At 37.0% G+C, this 18,139-nt stretch overlaps 2 protein-coding genes across 2 annotated transcripts in view; both read right to left on the bottom strand.

Moving 5' to 3' along the window:
* Window positions 1-1,768: 1,768 nt before the first annotated feature.
* kitlgb (kit ligand b) lies at window positions 1,769-10,314 on the bottom strand. The gene is made up of 8 exons (XM_065265840.2): window positions 9,046-10,314; window positions 8,716-8,823; window positions 8,539-8,595; window positions 7,659-7,817; window positions 7,397-7,568; window positions 3,672-3,772; window positions 3,231-3,430; window positions 1,769-2,673 (listed from the first exon to the last, which is right to left on the bottom strand). The coding sequence occupies exons 1-8, from the start codon at window positions 9,067-9,069 to the stop codon at window positions 2,631-2,633; spliced, it is 864 nt and encodes a 287-aa protein (XP_065121912.1). The 5' UTR covers window positions 9,070-10,314; the 3' UTR covers window positions 1,769-2,630.
* A 149-nt stretch (window positions 10,315-10,463) lies between these two features.
* lmf2b (lipase maturation factor 2b) overlaps window positions 10,464-18,139 on the bottom strand; it is a 38,838-nt gene continuing 31,162 nt past the window's right edge. The window contains exons 5-14 of the mRNA XM_065265837.2: window positions 16,558-16,739; window positions 15,607-15,745; window positions 15,105-15,239; window positions 14,400-14,505; window positions 14,203-14,299; window positions 13,897-14,070; window positions 13,606-13,774; window positions 13,314-13,425; window positions 11,271-11,379; window positions 10,464-11,167 (exon numbers count right to left, since the gene is read on the bottom strand). Coding sequence (XP_065121909.1) covers window positions 10,841-11,167; window positions 11,271-11,379; window positions 13,314-13,425; window positions 13,606-13,774; window positions 13,897-14,070; window positions 14,203-14,299; window positions 14,400-14,505; window positions 15,105-15,239; window positions 15,607-15,745; window positions 16,558-16,739 — 1,550 coding nt within the window. The 3' untranslated portion in view covers window positions 10,464-10,840. The remainder of the gene's footprint in view (window positions 11,168-11,270; window positions 11,380-13,313; window positions 13,426-13,605; window positions 13,775-13,896; window positions 14,071-14,202; window positions 14,300-14,399; window positions 14,506-15,104; window positions 15,240-15,606; window positions 15,746-16,557; window positions 16,740-18,139) is intronic.

Genomic DNA, 18,139 nt, shown 5'->3' with positions numbered 1-18,139 from the left:
AGGCTGACATTACTGACCTCATGCGGTTGTGAGTTGGCAGTCATGCTTTTCGACAACAGTTGACAGGGCAGGCATTGATCGAGACAAAGAGAAATTAACATAGAGAGGATTTCCACTGCCACTACCTGAATCCAGTCAGGAACAATAAGAGAAAGATGCTCTCAGACTGAGTCAACGGGGAATTTGCTGGAAACACTGAGCAAGGGACCCAAAAACATTTAAAAAGAGGCAGAGAGGTGTCGATTGGGTTGGATTGGAATAAAACCCACAAATCTCTGAAAAACCAAATTGAATGACGTTCTTCTATGGGAATCAAAACTGATAAAACACAAGAATATTGTGACCACGGCCAACCCAACATAATTTGTTCATACAATCTAAATTGTTTAACCTTATTTCAATTTACAGAAAACCCTTAAATTCAAATGTCCACATATTAATCACATAATCTATAGACATGCTTGACTAATGCCAACAAACCAAAAACTGTCCAAACAAATTGTCTTATTTATGTATCATTTTACAACTAGAATTGTGAAATGATTTGCCTAAGATAGTTTTAAATGTAAAACAAAGGTAAAGGTTTTTTTTCCAAAATAAGTGTAAATAAATTATGACAAAATTTCATTTTTGGATGAACAATGCCTTCATCCAAAAATTTAAAGGATAAAGTTATTCCTATTCTGACATGTTTACTTAGCCCATCCAATAGACTTAATGTCATGACCCAAATCTTATTAAGCTACAGTGAGAAGAGCAACAGACACATGGAGAGATGCTAGACTATGTAAAATTAAATTATGGGCCATGAGTCATTTTGGTGTAACATTTATCATGCACGCTCCTTTCTCATGCTCTCTGGATCTCTCCCGATTATCGAGAAAACAATCCGCTCTTGTTGTGAGTGTGTGAGCATGTTTTTATCCATGTGCACGGTCAAACTGAGGAAATAAATGTGGTTGGAAACACGCATGGACCAGTGACCTAATTACAGACTATTCTCAGATGCAGTATGTCTGATTCCCTGAGTCTAAATCTTTGTTTATGAGAGAGCATAACTCTACTGTACAGCGTGGTCCAAAAGTCTAATACCACTGTCGGTAATACTTCCACTTTTCTTATGTTATTTTTTATTATTATATTTTCACCAAACAATTTTAATAAAGAGATGGATGAGAAATATATGCTTTAAGAATGCATTTGTTTTCATGACAACATGCACTCGAATGGCCTTACATTTACTCAAAACCTGATGAGCCATGTTATTCCAGCATGACTTGAGAATGTTTCACATAGCATCTTAGCATAGTGCTGGAAGAAATTTGCCCTTTAGTACAAATAAGTTAACCTGGGTAGTGTCACAAACTTGCTTACATTTGATTTGTGACCTAGATAACTTGTTAAGAATTTCACATATTTCTTAACTCACCACATATATTTGTTATCTATCTTATTTCACGTCATAATGTTGCTTCATTTTTAAAAAAAAATTATAAAAAAAAATTGTGACATTATCTGTGACATCTAGGCTAAAGTCTTATGCGATTATGAGCATCAAAGTTTGATTGATTTCACATTAAACTTGACTTTTCAATATCATGGTTATTTATTTCAAAAAATGTTAAAATTAGTCATTTTAATCAGACTTTTGGATCCTTCACTCGGCAGGTACACTGTATGTTAGACCAGTGCTTCCCAATCCTGGTCCTCAAAGCCCCCCTGCCAGAAAGTTTTAGATGTCTCCTTATTTAAAACACCTGATTTAACTTATCAGCCTCTTTCAAAAATGGTAAACATGTTTCCCTAACAAGCTGATGAGTTAAATCAAGTGTGTTAAATAAGGAGACATCTAAAATGTTCTGGGAGGGGGGCCTCGAGGACAAGGATTGGGTAGCACTGCGTTAGACAATAGACGGCAATAACAGGATTCAAAATAAAACATAAGGGAGTTTTGAACCATACCAAATCCTAGTGCTAATATATACGAACCATGTAAGATTCCTACCATCTAATGAAGATCATGTCTCAATACCATCTAAGGCCCAAGGTTACCCCTCCATTGGGATAAAGGTCATTAAGCGAGTTGTAAAACATCAAAAATACACACTATAAATCAAACGCATTTCTAGACAAGCAAGTGCTCTGTTCAATGGACGTTTTTGATGCAACGTAAACCAGCATCATCATGCAATGGAGATCTGCGACAAAAAAGCCATTTGTTCCACATGCCGAGGTCTGTCGGTCCAGCGGCCCTCCTCAAAGCCAAAGACCCGCCGCGGGCACAACAGCAGCCGCCTCTCTTCCACTCAACGGGCTCATCAAAGGACCCCACTTCCTGTCGGATGACATCATAAAGATTTTCCCATGGCCACTCCTTAGGCATCCCGGAGCAGCGGACTCTCATTGATTGGTTAAGTTCAGCGCAAGTTGTGGTTTCTCACTTCCACTAAGTGTTTTTGTGGTGAACAGGTACGGCTTAATGAGTCTAGAAAAACGTCTCTTTGTAGCGTTGTCCTTTGCCCTTTGGCATGAGTGTGAATGTTCTATTCCCTTCATTGTCTGCTTCATAAACCCGGACATCTCGCCCAAAATACTGCCTTTTCTGTTGATTCCCTCGTGCGTTTTTAAGATTAAACTTCTGTGTCTGCACACCCTAAAGAATCCGGCCACACCCTGTAAAGACACCACAAAGGTTGAGAGAATATGGGCTTTGTTAGTTCTTGTTTACAAGCCAGTAAACAGACTTTGTTGTTCCTAAATCATTGACACTTTCAGATAAAACAGTGGATCTCAACCAGGGTAAAAAGGGCCCAGTAGAAGGCCACACTGAGGGCCCCTAAAGATGTATTTTAAATAAATAACTTAAAAAAATAAAAAATAAAAATAAAAAAATAAAAATAAAAAACATTTCAAAATTAAAAACAATAAATCTGCTACAAATGTAGCATGTAATTTTTCTACTGTGGAGATTTCTTTTGCACTGCTTAGTTCTCATTCAAATTTTTTATTTGTCCTCTTAACAATTGGATCAATAGATCTAAAATGTCCTGCAAAATAAAAAAATGTGCAAGATTTACAGATTTATGTTTTGCTAAATATATATACAATATTGTATATATATATATATATATATATATATATATATATATATATATTTTTTTTTTTTTTATTAAAGACTTGAAGTTGAAAACCACAGAAACAGGCAGCATACAGTAGTTAAACTTTCGTACCTGTCCTGCTGAATGTGGGTGCTGGAGACAGGGTCTCCTCGTGCAGCTGCGTCGAGAGGCTCAAGCAAAAGGTGCAAGTCTCCACTCTGGGGCCGAAGGCTGCTTTCTGCAGCTCCGTCATGAGGCTCATGTAAACTGCCATTTTCAGAGGGATCTGTCATTTCAGGCCTTCTTTGTGAGCAACAGCTTCTTCTGAATACCTACGGATGGCAATAATTAAATAGCTTATTCTGTATACAAGTATTAGCAGGTAACCGTTGTCGGTACTTTAAAAGAATGTGTGCTCGCTCATGAAGCGAGCCACAAAGAAAAAATGTAAAAAATGTCATATTGTGCCTTCAGGGCTTCTATACAAAGATGACGCACAGGAAAGCCACCTGCGTTTGCAAACACGGTTATATAGCATAAGTTCACTAACAGCAAGAGCAATACTTAACTCACCATTTTGATGATCAGAACCAGAGCCACCATACTGGGGATGATGAGTAGTGTCAGGAGCCCCTGAATTGCTCCATTAAGGCCATCCTGCTGTTTGCGTTTGCCTGTCAGATCATATTTAGGTTATTTAACTATAATATATAGCATACAGTATATGTACACAGACACCCAACAACACCATAATTGCATGTTAAACATTTACCCAGATATGAAAATTCTCTCATAATTTACTCACCCGCATACTATTCCAGATGTATATGACGTATCATTGTATATGATGTATATGATGTATATTTTATGGACTCAGCATGCTGAGGCTACATAAAGCACATAAATCCATCATCCAAATGACTCTAATGGGTTAATTTATGTCTTCTGAAGCAAAATGGAAAACAATATAATTCAATTTGGCAGCATGTTTTGAAGCCATAAGCAAAATTAGTGATAGGATCTGCTTGTTTACATTGATTCACAATGTATTGTTTGCTAAATAAAGTAGAAGAAATATGAATCATTTACCCTCACAAACAAATGTTTTGCTTCAGAAGACATATAAAGAGCTCAGATGCAAAACCCACTAAATGCGTCCAACATGTTTTCTTGTAAATGAGCATTTTTATCAGACTGTAATGGATTCTGCCAATAAACCGGTATTTCTGAATGGTCTGAGGTTGGGATCAAGTGGATTTAAAGCTAAAGTATTTGATATAATATGTGCCAAGAGCATTCGGTTAATATCTTTATCTCATTTTTGACAGAGTGGTTGCTTTTATAGTCTTTTGCATCTGAGCTCCTCATATATTAACCCTTGATTACTTTAATAATGGCTGTATGTGCTTTTGAAGCTTCAACATGTAGGCTCTCATATAAGAAGATAACATTAAGGCATGAAGGTCTAAAACTATTTCATGCATTTTGACCTATTAACACTGTTAGATTTGGATTCTTCATGCTGTCCATGCTGACGTATGACAGAATATTTCTGTGCCAAATGCACTTCGCCAGGGTTCATACAAGTTTCTGAATTTTTTTAAAGATTCATAGGTAACAATTTCTTTATATTTACAGCTTCCCAATGAACCCAGCATTATGGAAACAATAGATATAGTTTGTTTATCCGGGGTAGCAACAGAGTTGTGTTTGTGTGTTTAAGTACGTTGGATTTTGTTGAAATGAGGCGGTCCCAACATGAGTCGCAGGCGGTAAGTAAACTGCATCAAATGTCTGTTTTTTGTTGGCAATCATCGCATGAGAGCATATAATGTAATCGACATGACCATGTAGGGAATCATAAGTTGTCCAGAGATAGTGGGATGCTTTTTGAGTATTGCTTGCTTGTGACTCGCTTCGCCTGTGCTATGCCTCCAAGGGCTCGGATTTTTCTGGGAAAGTAGCAGTATAGCTAATCTGTCTTTTATAAGTCTGATAGCAAACTAAAGGCTCTTCGAAGATATGAAGAATGCAATCTCCTCAAGATTAACATAAGATTAGCAGAAACACTGTGGGGCGGTTTCCCGGACAGGGTTTATCCTAGTCCCAGACTAAAATGCATGTTTGAGCTGCCTTTATTTAAAAACACCTTGCACTGACATATCTTAACATATATCAGTGCCATTGTTGTGTAAGTTGAACCGCAGTGTTATTTTTTGTAAGGTTTGTTTGTAAAAACTACTTAAATACCCTAATTATCCTAACTAAGGCCTAGTACTGGATTAATATTAAACCTGTCCGGGAAACTGCCCCTGTGGGTCATGTGACCTTTAATATAAAACTATTTGTTTGTGTGCAACTAAAGACAGATATAAACTTGTCATTATGGCATGAGGGTGAGTAAATTATAACAGTATTTTCCTGTTTGGGTAAACAAATCCTTTAAAAGGACGCTGGTCCTCCCTAAAGGGAATGCTCACCCAAAAATAACATTTTAACACTAATTAGTGACATTAAAAGGATGTAAAGGTATAAACAAAAGCCATTCAATCCCTGTTATTTGCAATTGAATTAAGCAACTGTTGAATTTTTGCATTTTGAGTAAATATTTCTTTAAAGGAGACATATCATGCTAAATCCACTTTCTTAGGTCTTAAATGCATTTTGTTGTATATTTGTAGTGTTTAGAAGTACATAAAAGTTGAAATTAGTCTCTTCAGGTGCTTTGTTGATATCTTTATATTCTGTTTTGGTCATATTTTCCAACCGGTTCTGATTTTTCTATTACGTTTTTTGAACAATTACGTCACAGTATATGCAGCGGAACTGCTAAATAAGGACATCAGCCCAACACTACGAGCAATCCGCCATTTTCAATTTCTCGCTGCGATATTGTAGTCCAAGCTCAAGGATGCAGAAGTTACGAGAGAGTAAATCAAAATGTTCGATTGTTGAACCTGTGCCTGGTTGAGTTTTATTTTTCATGGAAATGTCATTTTTTAGTGCGCAAAGCACTTCAAGGATAACTATTTCACCAACTTCCACCAGTATAAAGTAGGATTTGCCGATAGACTTCGTCTGATTGAGGGGTCAATTACTTCTATCTTTGGAGACGACGAGCAGAGCACTTCGGTAAGCTGTAAATAACTTTAAAAACAGTAAAGTACACGGTTGTCATGGTTTAGCAGTGCTGTTTCTCATTCCGAAGGCTGCAGCCTGCGGATGTCGTATGTGGTCATCTACCCGGGATTAAGTTATAGCATATTACAACAACTTACAATTAACTAAGAATAATAGTCATCTTTATAATTGTTAATATTCTGAAATAAGACAGCCGGCATTAACACACCATTGCGATACCTCCATATGAAGACGTTGTTCTGCAGGTTCGTCGTCTTCATTTTCATCTCGCTCCATTTCCGACTCTGGCGCGAATATGTAAGGCTGGATGGACAAGTCTTCCGTTGTTGACATTTTGTGAATAACGATTGAATAAAAAGTTTCTGTGCCGCTAGATAATCGTATCTCTGCTATAAAACTACAAAAATGGCTGAACGGGGTGGAGTTTAACCGAATGTCACCTCTGCAACCTGGAGAGGGGGCAGGGTATGACGTGCATTTAAAAAGACAGTAGCAAAACGAGTTGCTCTCAGATGCACATCAGAAAAGGGGTAGAAAGGGGGCCTGTGGGGCTATAATAATGAGGAATTCAGACCCAAGCATTGCAGTTTTGCTTTATATAGACCACAAATAGATGATTTATATGTAAAAAGGACAGATTTAAAAGCATGATATGTCTGCTTTAACAGCTTTCATTCAGCTGGTACTTCTCTTCAATATATGTTTTAACATGACTGCAGGGATTTGCTCTCATTCAGACATTAGTGAGATCAGACTTTGATGTGGTCTGGCTCACAGTCTGTGTTTATTCCAAGATGTTCAGTGGGGTTTGGGTGCACGCATTTTCATCCACACCCAGACTTTTCTTTATTATTTCCTACAAAGTGTTGCCCTTTACCACAGAATTGAGACACGCACTAATTTTAAGATGCCTAGCCAAACCTGGTAAATAGATAGGGTGTGCACATACTTTTGGTCTAATGCATCTAAACACAGTAAGTCCTACACTCCTGTCGTATAAAAATGATGTCTATTTATTTACCTGCTGTTATGTACACTTTGTGCTATTGCATGAATAATAATAAAAGTGCAGCACTCTTGTGCCACATTTAAAACCATTCTGCACCAATCATGTGCATATTTCATACATAACAATACACAAGTTTTAGTGCATTTACCAGGTGTGAAAGGAGGGGCTACGGGGGTCCGACAAGGTGGTGGAGTGCAGTGATGAATCTGGCCAAGCGTGGATCCAGCTGCAGTAAGAACCTCTTTAACATGGGCAAAGTATCGTTTAGTTGGCCACTTTACTCGTCTGTAGTGACACTTAAATGTTTGCATTGTTACCTCCTGTGAAAACAAAAAAACAAGAGTGACTTGACAGCAAGGAAAACTCAATAAAAAAAAACTGGAGTGTGAATGAAAGTGAGAGGAATTTACCAGCTCCTCATTATCCAGGGTAAAGCGAAAGCCCTGCAGCATTGTAATAAAAATGGTGGTGTTTGCTCTGTTGGTGGATAGGTTGCCAAACTTGAAGGCTAATGTTTTTAAACTGCTTTCAACTGGATACAGATTAAGATGTAGCCAGCAAGCTCCACCCTTAAATATCGGATAAGAAAAGCGGTTAGGCTGCACGGTGGCAATTTCACAAACCACAACAATTCGGTGTCTATAATTATTTGTGCAGGTACTGCAGGTACAGCATAATCCAAACGTCTTAAACATAAAAACCCTAAAATGTTGTTTGTTTCTATAGAAAACCTTTAACATCCACAGGTTTTCTGTTGCACAAAAGTTTCTTCATTATATAAAAAGATAAAACAAAAATGGTCCTTTTAAGAACCTTTGACGAAAAGGCACTTTGGGAACCAAAATGGTTCTTCTAGAACCTGTATAGAAATTTTATGTTTGGAGTGTAGATTAATTTAGGATTTTTCCTAGAATTTGGAAGGCTAGGAATTAAAAATTAATTTAATTCCTTAAACATTACAAAATGTTAAAAACTATTTAGACACTTTTTCCAGGTCAAGAATAACCACGTTTAATTATTTGTACAAAAGATTCTTCATTTGAAACACGTTGCTCTTTGAAACATTCTTATATTAAAATCCCAAAGAAAGCCTGACAATAAACAATGTCAAGTTATTAAACTTAGTTCATTTCAAAATGTCTAAAACACTAAAAGTTGTATCCTTTAAACAATAAACAACTGTGTTTGTATTAACTACCATGAACAAATATTTATACACAAAAATCTAGCAAGCTCAACTGGCTATTTAAAAAACACTTTTTATGATAAATTTACATTTTCCACACGTACCACGTCTTTGGAGATGAAATTGAGAGGTATCCTGTAATCATTGGGAATGTTCTCACTCTGATCAGCAACAAAAAGTAAACCACATTAGTAGTAGAAAAGCATATACATTTTACTGGAAAGCATAATTAACCTTATACTGTATACTCGAGACATGCAGTGCCTTTGCGCGCATCTTACCAAAGTCCCCAGGGTTGCCACATCATCTGTCAAAGGGCTTCCAAAAACACCTGAGCACGTCACAAGCCCGGAAAAAAGCAATACGAATACACAAATGCTTTCTCCAATCTATAACGACAAATCAGTATAGTTACAAGAGTAAGTAAATAACGCGCAGCCTACCTAAACCAAACCCACTTCTCAGCCAAGAATGTCAAAACATACAGTTTTTTTAAACTCTTAAAAACAAGTTTTACATAAAAACAAACCCACAGTGGCGAAATTTCAATTAAGCCCAAGGCGCATTTGGTTACGCGGTATAACCGCGCCTGAGAAAGTGCGCCTACTCACCTTAACTTCCCTCATGTGGAACATAAATGAATATTAAAGACAGATCAGCCGTGCGTCGTTATTTTCTTCGCTTTCCCCAACAGCGGAATGCTGGCATGTTTGCGCCTGTATATATCACTCAGTTAATGACAGCACTGTTCCGAGATCAGTGGTTTTTTGGCCTGTCTTTCTGCTCCGGTCCCGGCGGAGAGCATGTCGTGCTGAGCGCGCGACGCCTGTGCGCGATTCTGCCCCGCAGCGCTTCTCTGAAATTAATGGGGCGGTTGGACGTCTCTGTGTTTAAGAGGTAAGGCGCTTTGACTCACTTTTAATGTGTAAAATAAAGAAAAGAAAAAAACTATTCAAGTGGAGTTGCGTGACTCATGCCGACTTCAAGCACAAAGGCCACATGGGAGTTTCATGTGTGACACCTAAAAAAGTTCATCTCTTCTCTCAGAGAGCCGTTACTTGACATGTTTAATTGTGCATTAAGTTGTACAGTGAAGGCTACATGTTACACATTTAATTACTGTTGTCTGTAATTACACAATAATTGCAGCATAAGTACTTAAGTAATTCATTATTACTGTTTAATAACTACCTGATAATAACACTGTGTAGTGTGACCAAAATCTTTTAACTTAACCGTTGTTTTTCTATACCCACATAATAAACCCACTATAATATACTTTAAAAAAACTATACTGTGTAGTATTTATTATAAGACTTAAGTAAAAACTACATTCCTACAGTAAGACCCAAAACACACTACACAAAATTTAAATTTTGTCCTTGTTTAAGTGGTAATCTGGTACTGGTTTACATGGTATCCATAAATGGAAACCATTAAAATTTGGGATCATATGTCATTGTGTTTTCAATAAACTATAAACAATCCAACTAATTACACATTTGGTTATTTAAAATAACTGTTACATGCATAGAAGCTGGCTGGACTCCACAGAATAAACTTTTTGTGTTTGTTATTTAATATAAACACCACACTACAATAATTAAAACAACCAGATTATATTCTACAAGTAAATGTAATACAGTCAAAACTATATGTGATGAAGCAAGTAAGTCCAGCCTGAGCTTTATATTTGAGATGATTTAAACATTCACAAATTGGATAGGTTTGAGATTTTTTTTTTAACAAAGCCAGTGTGCTGTTTATTTAGCGACACCTTGTGGCAACTATAAAATCGGGTTTGTCATTTTTAAATTATAAATTGTTTGACTGACAGGTAGATTTAGTCTTGACAGAATGGGTGTATCCTGTACTTGTTAACAATGTAGGGAGAAGCCTAATAAAACTCAAGAACATAAGCTACAAAACATTACACTCTTTAAAAGTATTTAACCCCATTAACATTATTTTAGATTCATGCAAGTGCTAAGAAAAAGTAATGCCAAGTTAATAAAAAACACCTAACAAATGAATTTATCAACAACAATTTAATGAGATAAATAGCATGAGAAAAATCGCATTTGTGCTTTTGTTGCAACTTTTGGGACGTCCACTGCATTTAAAGAAGGGTGTAACAGTCAACAACTTAAAAATAGACTTGGTGAACATTCATACCCAATCACAACCAATTATATCCCATGTGTACTGTGTATCTGACTGCTGACATATACAGAGTGGTTCTGCCTTAAAGTCAAAGCTTTAGAAAATACAATGTAGTAGTAAATAATCAAATCTGTGGTGTGGGGGACAAGTAGAGGAAAAATGAATCCTAGAAAATGTACACCTGAGAATAAACATTTGTCAGCTCATCTCACCAATGAAAAGGCACAAAGTGACCATACAAGCTTATTTTCTCTTGCGCGGACTCCTGTCTGTGTCCACCTTCCTGTCCTCAGAGTTGTCCTTCTTGTTTCCCCGGTTAGACGAAGATGCCCCGTGGGTTTTCTCTGTTGAGTCTGACGGTTTTTTAATCTTGTGATCAGCCGTAGCTGATCTGGGTTTTCTGCCTCCTAAAGCCCAGGACAAGATGGCTTTGACAAGGAAGATACCAGCTACAGTCGCTAATAGAGTTAAAAGCACTAGGGCCCCCGAGAGGCCCTTAACCTGGCCCCGCATGAGACTTAGGGCTTGGGATACATGTGTGTCTGAGCTGGGCTGAACTGGGAACTTTTCCTACACATGAACACACATACGCATTTCAAACTTTGGTCAAAAATATACCTTTAAATATATACAAAACATCCTGCGATAAACTAAAACTACATCATAAATGTACCTTCAGTCCAGACTGTTCTAACATTTTCTTTAGGATGGGGTCATCAAGTGTCACAACGGGTAAAAACTTCTTTGAGAACGCTCTTCGCCACCATGCCTGCGGATGGGACCTTTCAAAACGAACCAAAAGTACAGTACAACTTAAAGAGCAGATTCAGGCTGCAAGGCAGGTTCTGTTCCAGTTTAAATTCAAGTATGCATGACAACTGCATGAGCCATTTTATATATTCAACAAACAATATATTCATTTTTAAAGTGCATTATTTATGAAGCAGTCGCAGGATTACCCTGTCTGCAAATCCACTTCATATGAATGGATTTATGAATTATGTACACAGAAATTGAATACGATTGTGTTATATGAATAAGGCCTGTTTTTTGCACCACCAATTATTTTTAAGCAATGCAACTCAATTTCTCAGTTTAATTTTATTGTCATAACTTTAACCGAGATAACAATTATGGGTGGAAAAAATACTTAATTGCCAAAAGCCTCAAATACAGCTTTCCATTTATGCTCATTTCTGTGTGTTTCGGCAGTATCTTTGGGCACCAAAAAAAATGTATTCACAACATAACCCCCATAATTATTTGTTATTTACATTATCTTATTTTTTTTGGATGTTTCAAATATACCATGCAGCCATTTCAAAGAAAGTTAAAAATTCAATGTAAAATCTAGAGCCCGACCGATTTATCGTTTTGCCGATTTTATCGGCCGATATGAGCATGTCGCAGATATATCTGTATCGGCGTATAAGCCGCAGATATGCGCCGATATGAACGTTTGTTACAGAACACATTAAATGCATTTGAAAGATGTAAGTACTTGTTTGTCCAGCAGAGTGCGCCATACTGGTTGCTAATGGCGACCCAGATCACTCACTGTAGTGACACCAGCCAATCCCCCACCCCCTTCACTTCAGTTCAGTCAGTCAGTCTCTCAGTTCAGGTGGCTGCAGTCACGCAGTGTCTTCTTCACAACATTTTTACACCTGGTATTAAGACGCGCTTTGGTCGATTGGATTATAAATGGACAAGAGAGACGCATTCCCGCTTACATTTGGTGTTTTTAATCCGTCTCTTTGTCGACTTGCGAGTTAAAACGAAGCGGGAGAAATGACGCGAGACGGAGAAATGACACGTTTAAACTACGCGCAGCCGTGCACTTATATAACACTATATGAGATTACTGCTGCTTGTGTTGTTAGTTAACACGCTCATTTCAGAGCAATTGATTCAATAAGCTCGCGCAACTCTACACCCTTGCTAAATAAAAGAGGCGGAGCGAAGACGCATTAGTTTTATTAAAGTCTAAAGTTTGCACGGAACCCTGGGTTTGTGTTATAAAAACGTTGTGCACAACATTAAACATAGTGTACATTAGTATATGCTCCGTCAAGCATTGTCTTCGTAACTGTGAGTGGCTAACTAATTTGTGAAGTACACAACTTACTGTAAAGCTAATATTAATCAATGACTTCATAAGTTTCTCTTTATAACGTTATTCTTGTCAAAACTGCAAATGATGCAAGTTTTATGTATTTTGTTCTCTTTGTGTTTTAAAGTTATTTATAATAAGTCAAGTTTACTGTTTAGTGCACTGATATCCAACTAATTTTGGATAATAAAGTTTATTGTTAACTTCTTGCCTATAGTACATATCTTTGTCACATCAATATAAGTGTTGGATCACCACATTTGTGAGTGATCATTGCATTGCATTGTATTTATTCATAGTATATTATGTTAAAGTATATAGTGTATTCTATGTACAGTACTTTAGTATAATATACTGTAGTATATACTGAACTATAATGTACACATAAAGAATATCGGCCGATATATCGTTATCGGTCTTTTTTACTCCCTAATATCTGTATCGGCATCGGCCCGAAAAAACCCGTATCGGTCGGGCTCTAGTAAAATCTATTAATTATCAATAATAACCACAATAGCAACATCACAGTGAATAATCATAATTTTGTTTTTGTCATAATTGTGCAGTCCTAGCATTAGTAATACAATTGTGCAAGCCACTCACTTGTCTTCAGTAGGATCTGTAAATTGGTATTTGTAAAGATTGGCTTTGATGAAGGCTGGGGGTTTCTTACTGAAGGGGTACTGAGTTTCATCAACCTGGAGCAGACTTACAACTACAGTAAAAGAGAGCGCAAACTCAAGTTATTGATCAAATCACTGATTCAAATTGATCAATTTCAAATTGTAAGCTTAATAAAATTCAACCTGTAACAAAAGGCTGATGAATTTACAACATAAGTGAACATGAGTCAGGGGCTAAATGAAATGCTAATGGATCTCCTTGGGTCACTAGCCTTCAGGTTTGCCCTGTAGGAGGCGCTGTACAAGGCCTGTAAACCACAGGCTTTCATCATGCCCTCCTTGAGCTGCCTGCCACATCATCCACTCCAATCGAGGCTGGTGGGCTCCTGCTAAAGGTGGCGCCACATTCACGCTTCCTGGTTTATACATGAGGTTCATTTCCTAAAACACAGTGAATAACCTTTAAGCATTCATTATAAACAGGACAATCTGCTTTAGTCATCACTTATATTGCATGATTTGTTTTAGCAATTCAACTTTTTACTAAGGTGATTTCTTCTTACCGTCCATGTTAACCCATCACGGCTGCCTTCTAAAATGATTTCGGGTCTGCCGTCAACAGATGTCACTCTGTGCTGTATACCGTATGCCCCAACAAGGTGGTACTGTTCCACTGTGTTGTAAGCTTCTCGTACCCCGGGAAATACTTTACCTCCTGCCATAGATGTGTATGGAACCTAAGACCCAGAGATTTGTTCATCAAAAATGAAATGTATAGGAAGGTACACGGTTTAACATCACAGTAACTTAACTATGCATTGATGCATTTTAAGTACAAAAATAAAATCATATTTAGTAAGCGTACTCACCACGCTGAGGGTCAAGACGCCCACAGCAGCTGCCGTCATGATCGTCCACTGTATAAGGGACCACAGCTTGCTCATAATGCCGCGTGTGCACACACACCTGCAAGTAAACACATGACGTTATTCTTGCCTGGCATGAATCCTGTGTCACTACAGGTGTATGTATCGTGTACTATGTAGACTTCTATCTTTGTACCTACTTTAACATAGCTACTACAGCTTCCCAGGTGAATGACAACACAGCAACCCAGATAGTGGGCACCTCGATCAACTTCAGAAACTCATCAAACTCCTTTTTCGTGAAATCTGAAGTTTAAAGGGGACAGAGAATGAAAAACCATTTTTACCTTGTCTTTGTTGAATAATGGTTGTCTACCCACATTCACAAACGTACAAAAAGTGCTAAACATGCTAAACATCTCAGTCTCATAGAAATTCCTCTTTTAGAAATGTCAGTCCGAAAGCGGCCCAATCTGAAAAACTGATGCTTATGACAGCACAGGCATCTAACTGCCTCTCCACTTTAAAATAATTGGCTAAATTTTTTGAGTGGCAGCAAAGTCAGCCAATCAGTAATGAGATTGCAAGTTAAGCCAGTAGGGGGAGCCAAATAGGTGCAAAACCACTTGTTTAAAATCCCCCACCCTAATAGAGCTATCTGAGAGAGGTTTTAGGAAGCTTCTAAGGCATTAAAGACCCAAACAAAAATGTTTTTGTCTACATGTCACATCACAGAACAAGGATAAATACTCCGTTCAATCATTCTATATGTCACCTTTAAATATATGCATTTAAAATATCAGTGTTGCTATTGTAGGAAAACCAGATCAAACATATTGATGACTTGTGCTGTAATTTACAGAGTTTTGTCCAAATCAAAAGCACTACAGAAAAGGACGACTCACTTGTTTTGGAGGACAGCGATTTTTCTTCCCAGTTAATCTGCAGTTTGAAGAGTTTAACTTCACTGTATACAATGAAGAAGTAAATGGCCAACTCGCCCAGAAGAGACAGGATGGAGACCAAAGACTGAGTCCATGCTGAAAACCAACATTAAATAAAGGGTTTACAGGGATGTTAAGAACTTTACACAAGGTACACTCCAGATTTCATAGGAGCGCTTCCAAATGAATGATTTAACATCTGCTTACTGAGATCACATTGATTGGCTTTGTGATCTGATCCTTAAGTCTATTTAACTGATAATAGGCATTAACAAATATAAGGTAACACGAGTTATCATGCACTGCACTGGCAGGGCAAATGTCAATTCCCAGGAAACATACACACACACACACACACACACACACACACACACACACACACACACACACACTAAATACTGTGCAAGTCACTTAGATAAACACCTTTGCCAAATGCATGGATGTAAAAGATATGAGATCATACACTTGGTTTTTTTCTTCTTTTTTTGACTGGCACAGGTGCTAAAATGATCATCATCCAGCAATGAGAAGCTCAGGGCGATGCTCAGCAGACTCAGAAGATTGCAGCTACCCATAAGGATGGAGCAGAGCTGGAGAAGCATCTAAAACGGTTACAAACAAGAGGTAACACTTAACATTAAAGCAATGTTATTCATTAAGCAATGTTGTTAACCCATTAATGTAAAATTAATCAATCATCCTCTTTTGCTCCTGTATAGCTCAGTGGTAGAGCATTGCATAAGCAGCAGGAAATGTTGGGTTCAAACCCAGGGGGACACAGGTACTGACAAAGAAAATATGGTAACACTTTAGTATAGGGACAAATTCTAACTTTTAACTAGTGTCTTATTAGCTTACATATTGGTTGTTTATTAGTGCATACAAAGAACATATTAATGCCTTGTTCTGCATGACCATATTGTACATCCCTTAACCCAATCCAATACCTAAACCTAACGGCTACAACAACTACCTTATTAGCTATTAATTAGCAGTAAATTGGGAGTTTACTAAGGCAAAAGTCATAATTAATAATCAAAAAAGTGTTCCCCATACTAAAGTGTTACCGAAAATGTATATCTTGTATTGCACTTCAAGTCCCTTTGGAGATAAGTATCTCCTGAATGTAAAAAAAGTTTAAAATTGTCATGGTTGTATTCAGATTATTAACTTACTCATCCTTATGTCATGTCAAACCATGGACATGGAACATAAGTTATAAAGAGTTGTGCTAGATGCTCTTTTGCAATTACAATGAATGGGACTAAAGCTTTAAAAGCATCAAAATTCTGAAACATCATTTGTTCCACAGTTGTAAAAATTACTTTTAACAATTCCTTTCATTTTTTTGCACATTTAATGAAGTTTTCTTTGCAAGCATACACAAACATGCAACATGTTATATGTAACAAACCTGAACATAAAATCCGAAAAGCCTCAAACGCCGAATGGGAGCAAAGAACGTCAGAAGCGGCACAACAATCTCACACTGCAACACAACCACAGCTGCAAACTTCAGTAACCAATCAGGAAGCTGATGGGCATACCATGCCAAAGGCGTAGGGCTCATCTGGTTCTCAAAATGATGACCCAGCGCTGCAAAAGAGATGCTAGCTTGAGCTTTCAAAACACAAATGTGCTTCCTGTTTCATAGCTCATACCGATTTTTGCCAAGACTCGTTAAAATGTTTTAATTAGGGCTGTCAAAAGATTAATCGCGATTAATCACATACAAAATAAAGGTTTGTGTTTGCATAATATGTGTGTGTGTCTATATATGTATGTATGTATGTATGTATGTGGGCCATTCTACCGAATTGGTGCAAATTGACACTTCAAAACTTCTTGAAAAAAGTGTGTTTTTTCCTGCAAGCTTTGTAGCCATAAACATAGTAGAACATCTAAGGAACACTAATCTACTGATTGGACACTTTAGTTTCTTAGCATGTTTTTATACAGTTTCGAAATGTTTTCTCTCTCCCAAAATGTGTCACTACCGAAACACAACAACATTTGATATAAAAAATAGGTTTTTAATAGCCTATTCTGATTTTCTGTACATTAACCTTCTAAATATATTTTTTATTTTTTTTAAAGACAGTTTCACGGTTATATTGATTGGAAATATAATTTTAACAAAACTATAAGAGTGGTTTATCAAATGAAATGCATTTTGAAAGCAATATTTCTCTGTAATTGCCATACATGCACTGATACAGATTTGAAATTCAAGGATTCATTAGTTTAAATTTTTATCTAACTAAATAAAATTATGTCATCTTTTCTGATAACAAAACCTATTTTATTTTTCTAGAACATTATTTGTTTCGGTCGTGACAGTAATGTTTCGGTAGTGACATCCATATTGGATTGCCTATATTTTGTGTAAAAAAAAAGTAATTAGTTAGTCAAAAATGATTGGCATTATGAAGTCAAAACATACAGCACAAAAAATATCTAAAGCAACACCACATTAAAGCACTTTGCACTGACATTACGCTGAAGAGATGGCGGATAGTTCAGACCTTAAAGGGATGCAAGATAGCAGATTTTTGCGAGTTTTATGTGTATCGTGTATATTTTATGTGTTTATGTGTATATTGGCCAATATGTGGCTGCTGTGTTCACCGACATTATCACTGCCATTATTTACAGACAGAGTGCTGGAAGCCACAAGCGATTGCAGGTTATGCAACTAAAAACAAACAACCTTTCCGTGACAACATTGAAAGTTCAGCCTAACAGCTGATCATATCTGGACAAAGCGGGTTTTTATTTCTATATAATTTTTTATTTATATTTATTTGTAGTAGTAAAGTGCTAGAAATCAATATCCTTTGCTGATAGTTTCTCATCATTGTGGAGAGTGCAGTTCATGGTTCCATAGAACCATCACCTGTTTGTACTATTTGTTAAATATAGTTTTTTAAGTTCAATAAATGTTACTTTTTAAATTGAGACATTTATAATGTAAACTGAGTGAGCAAAAGCAGTAT

This window comes from Paramisgurnus dabryanus, chromosome 1 (genome assembly GCF_030506205.2).
Source record: "Paramisgurnus dabryanus chromosome 1, PD_genome_1.1, whole genome shotgun sequence".
In the NCBI taxonomy this organism is placed as follows: Eukaryota; Metazoa; Chordata; class Actinopteri; order Cypriniformes; family Cobitidae; genus Paramisgurnus; species Paramisgurnus dabryanus.
The sequence above is the reverse complement of the archived record's forward strand: the minus strand, read 5'-3'. Positions and strand labels throughout refer to the sequence as shown.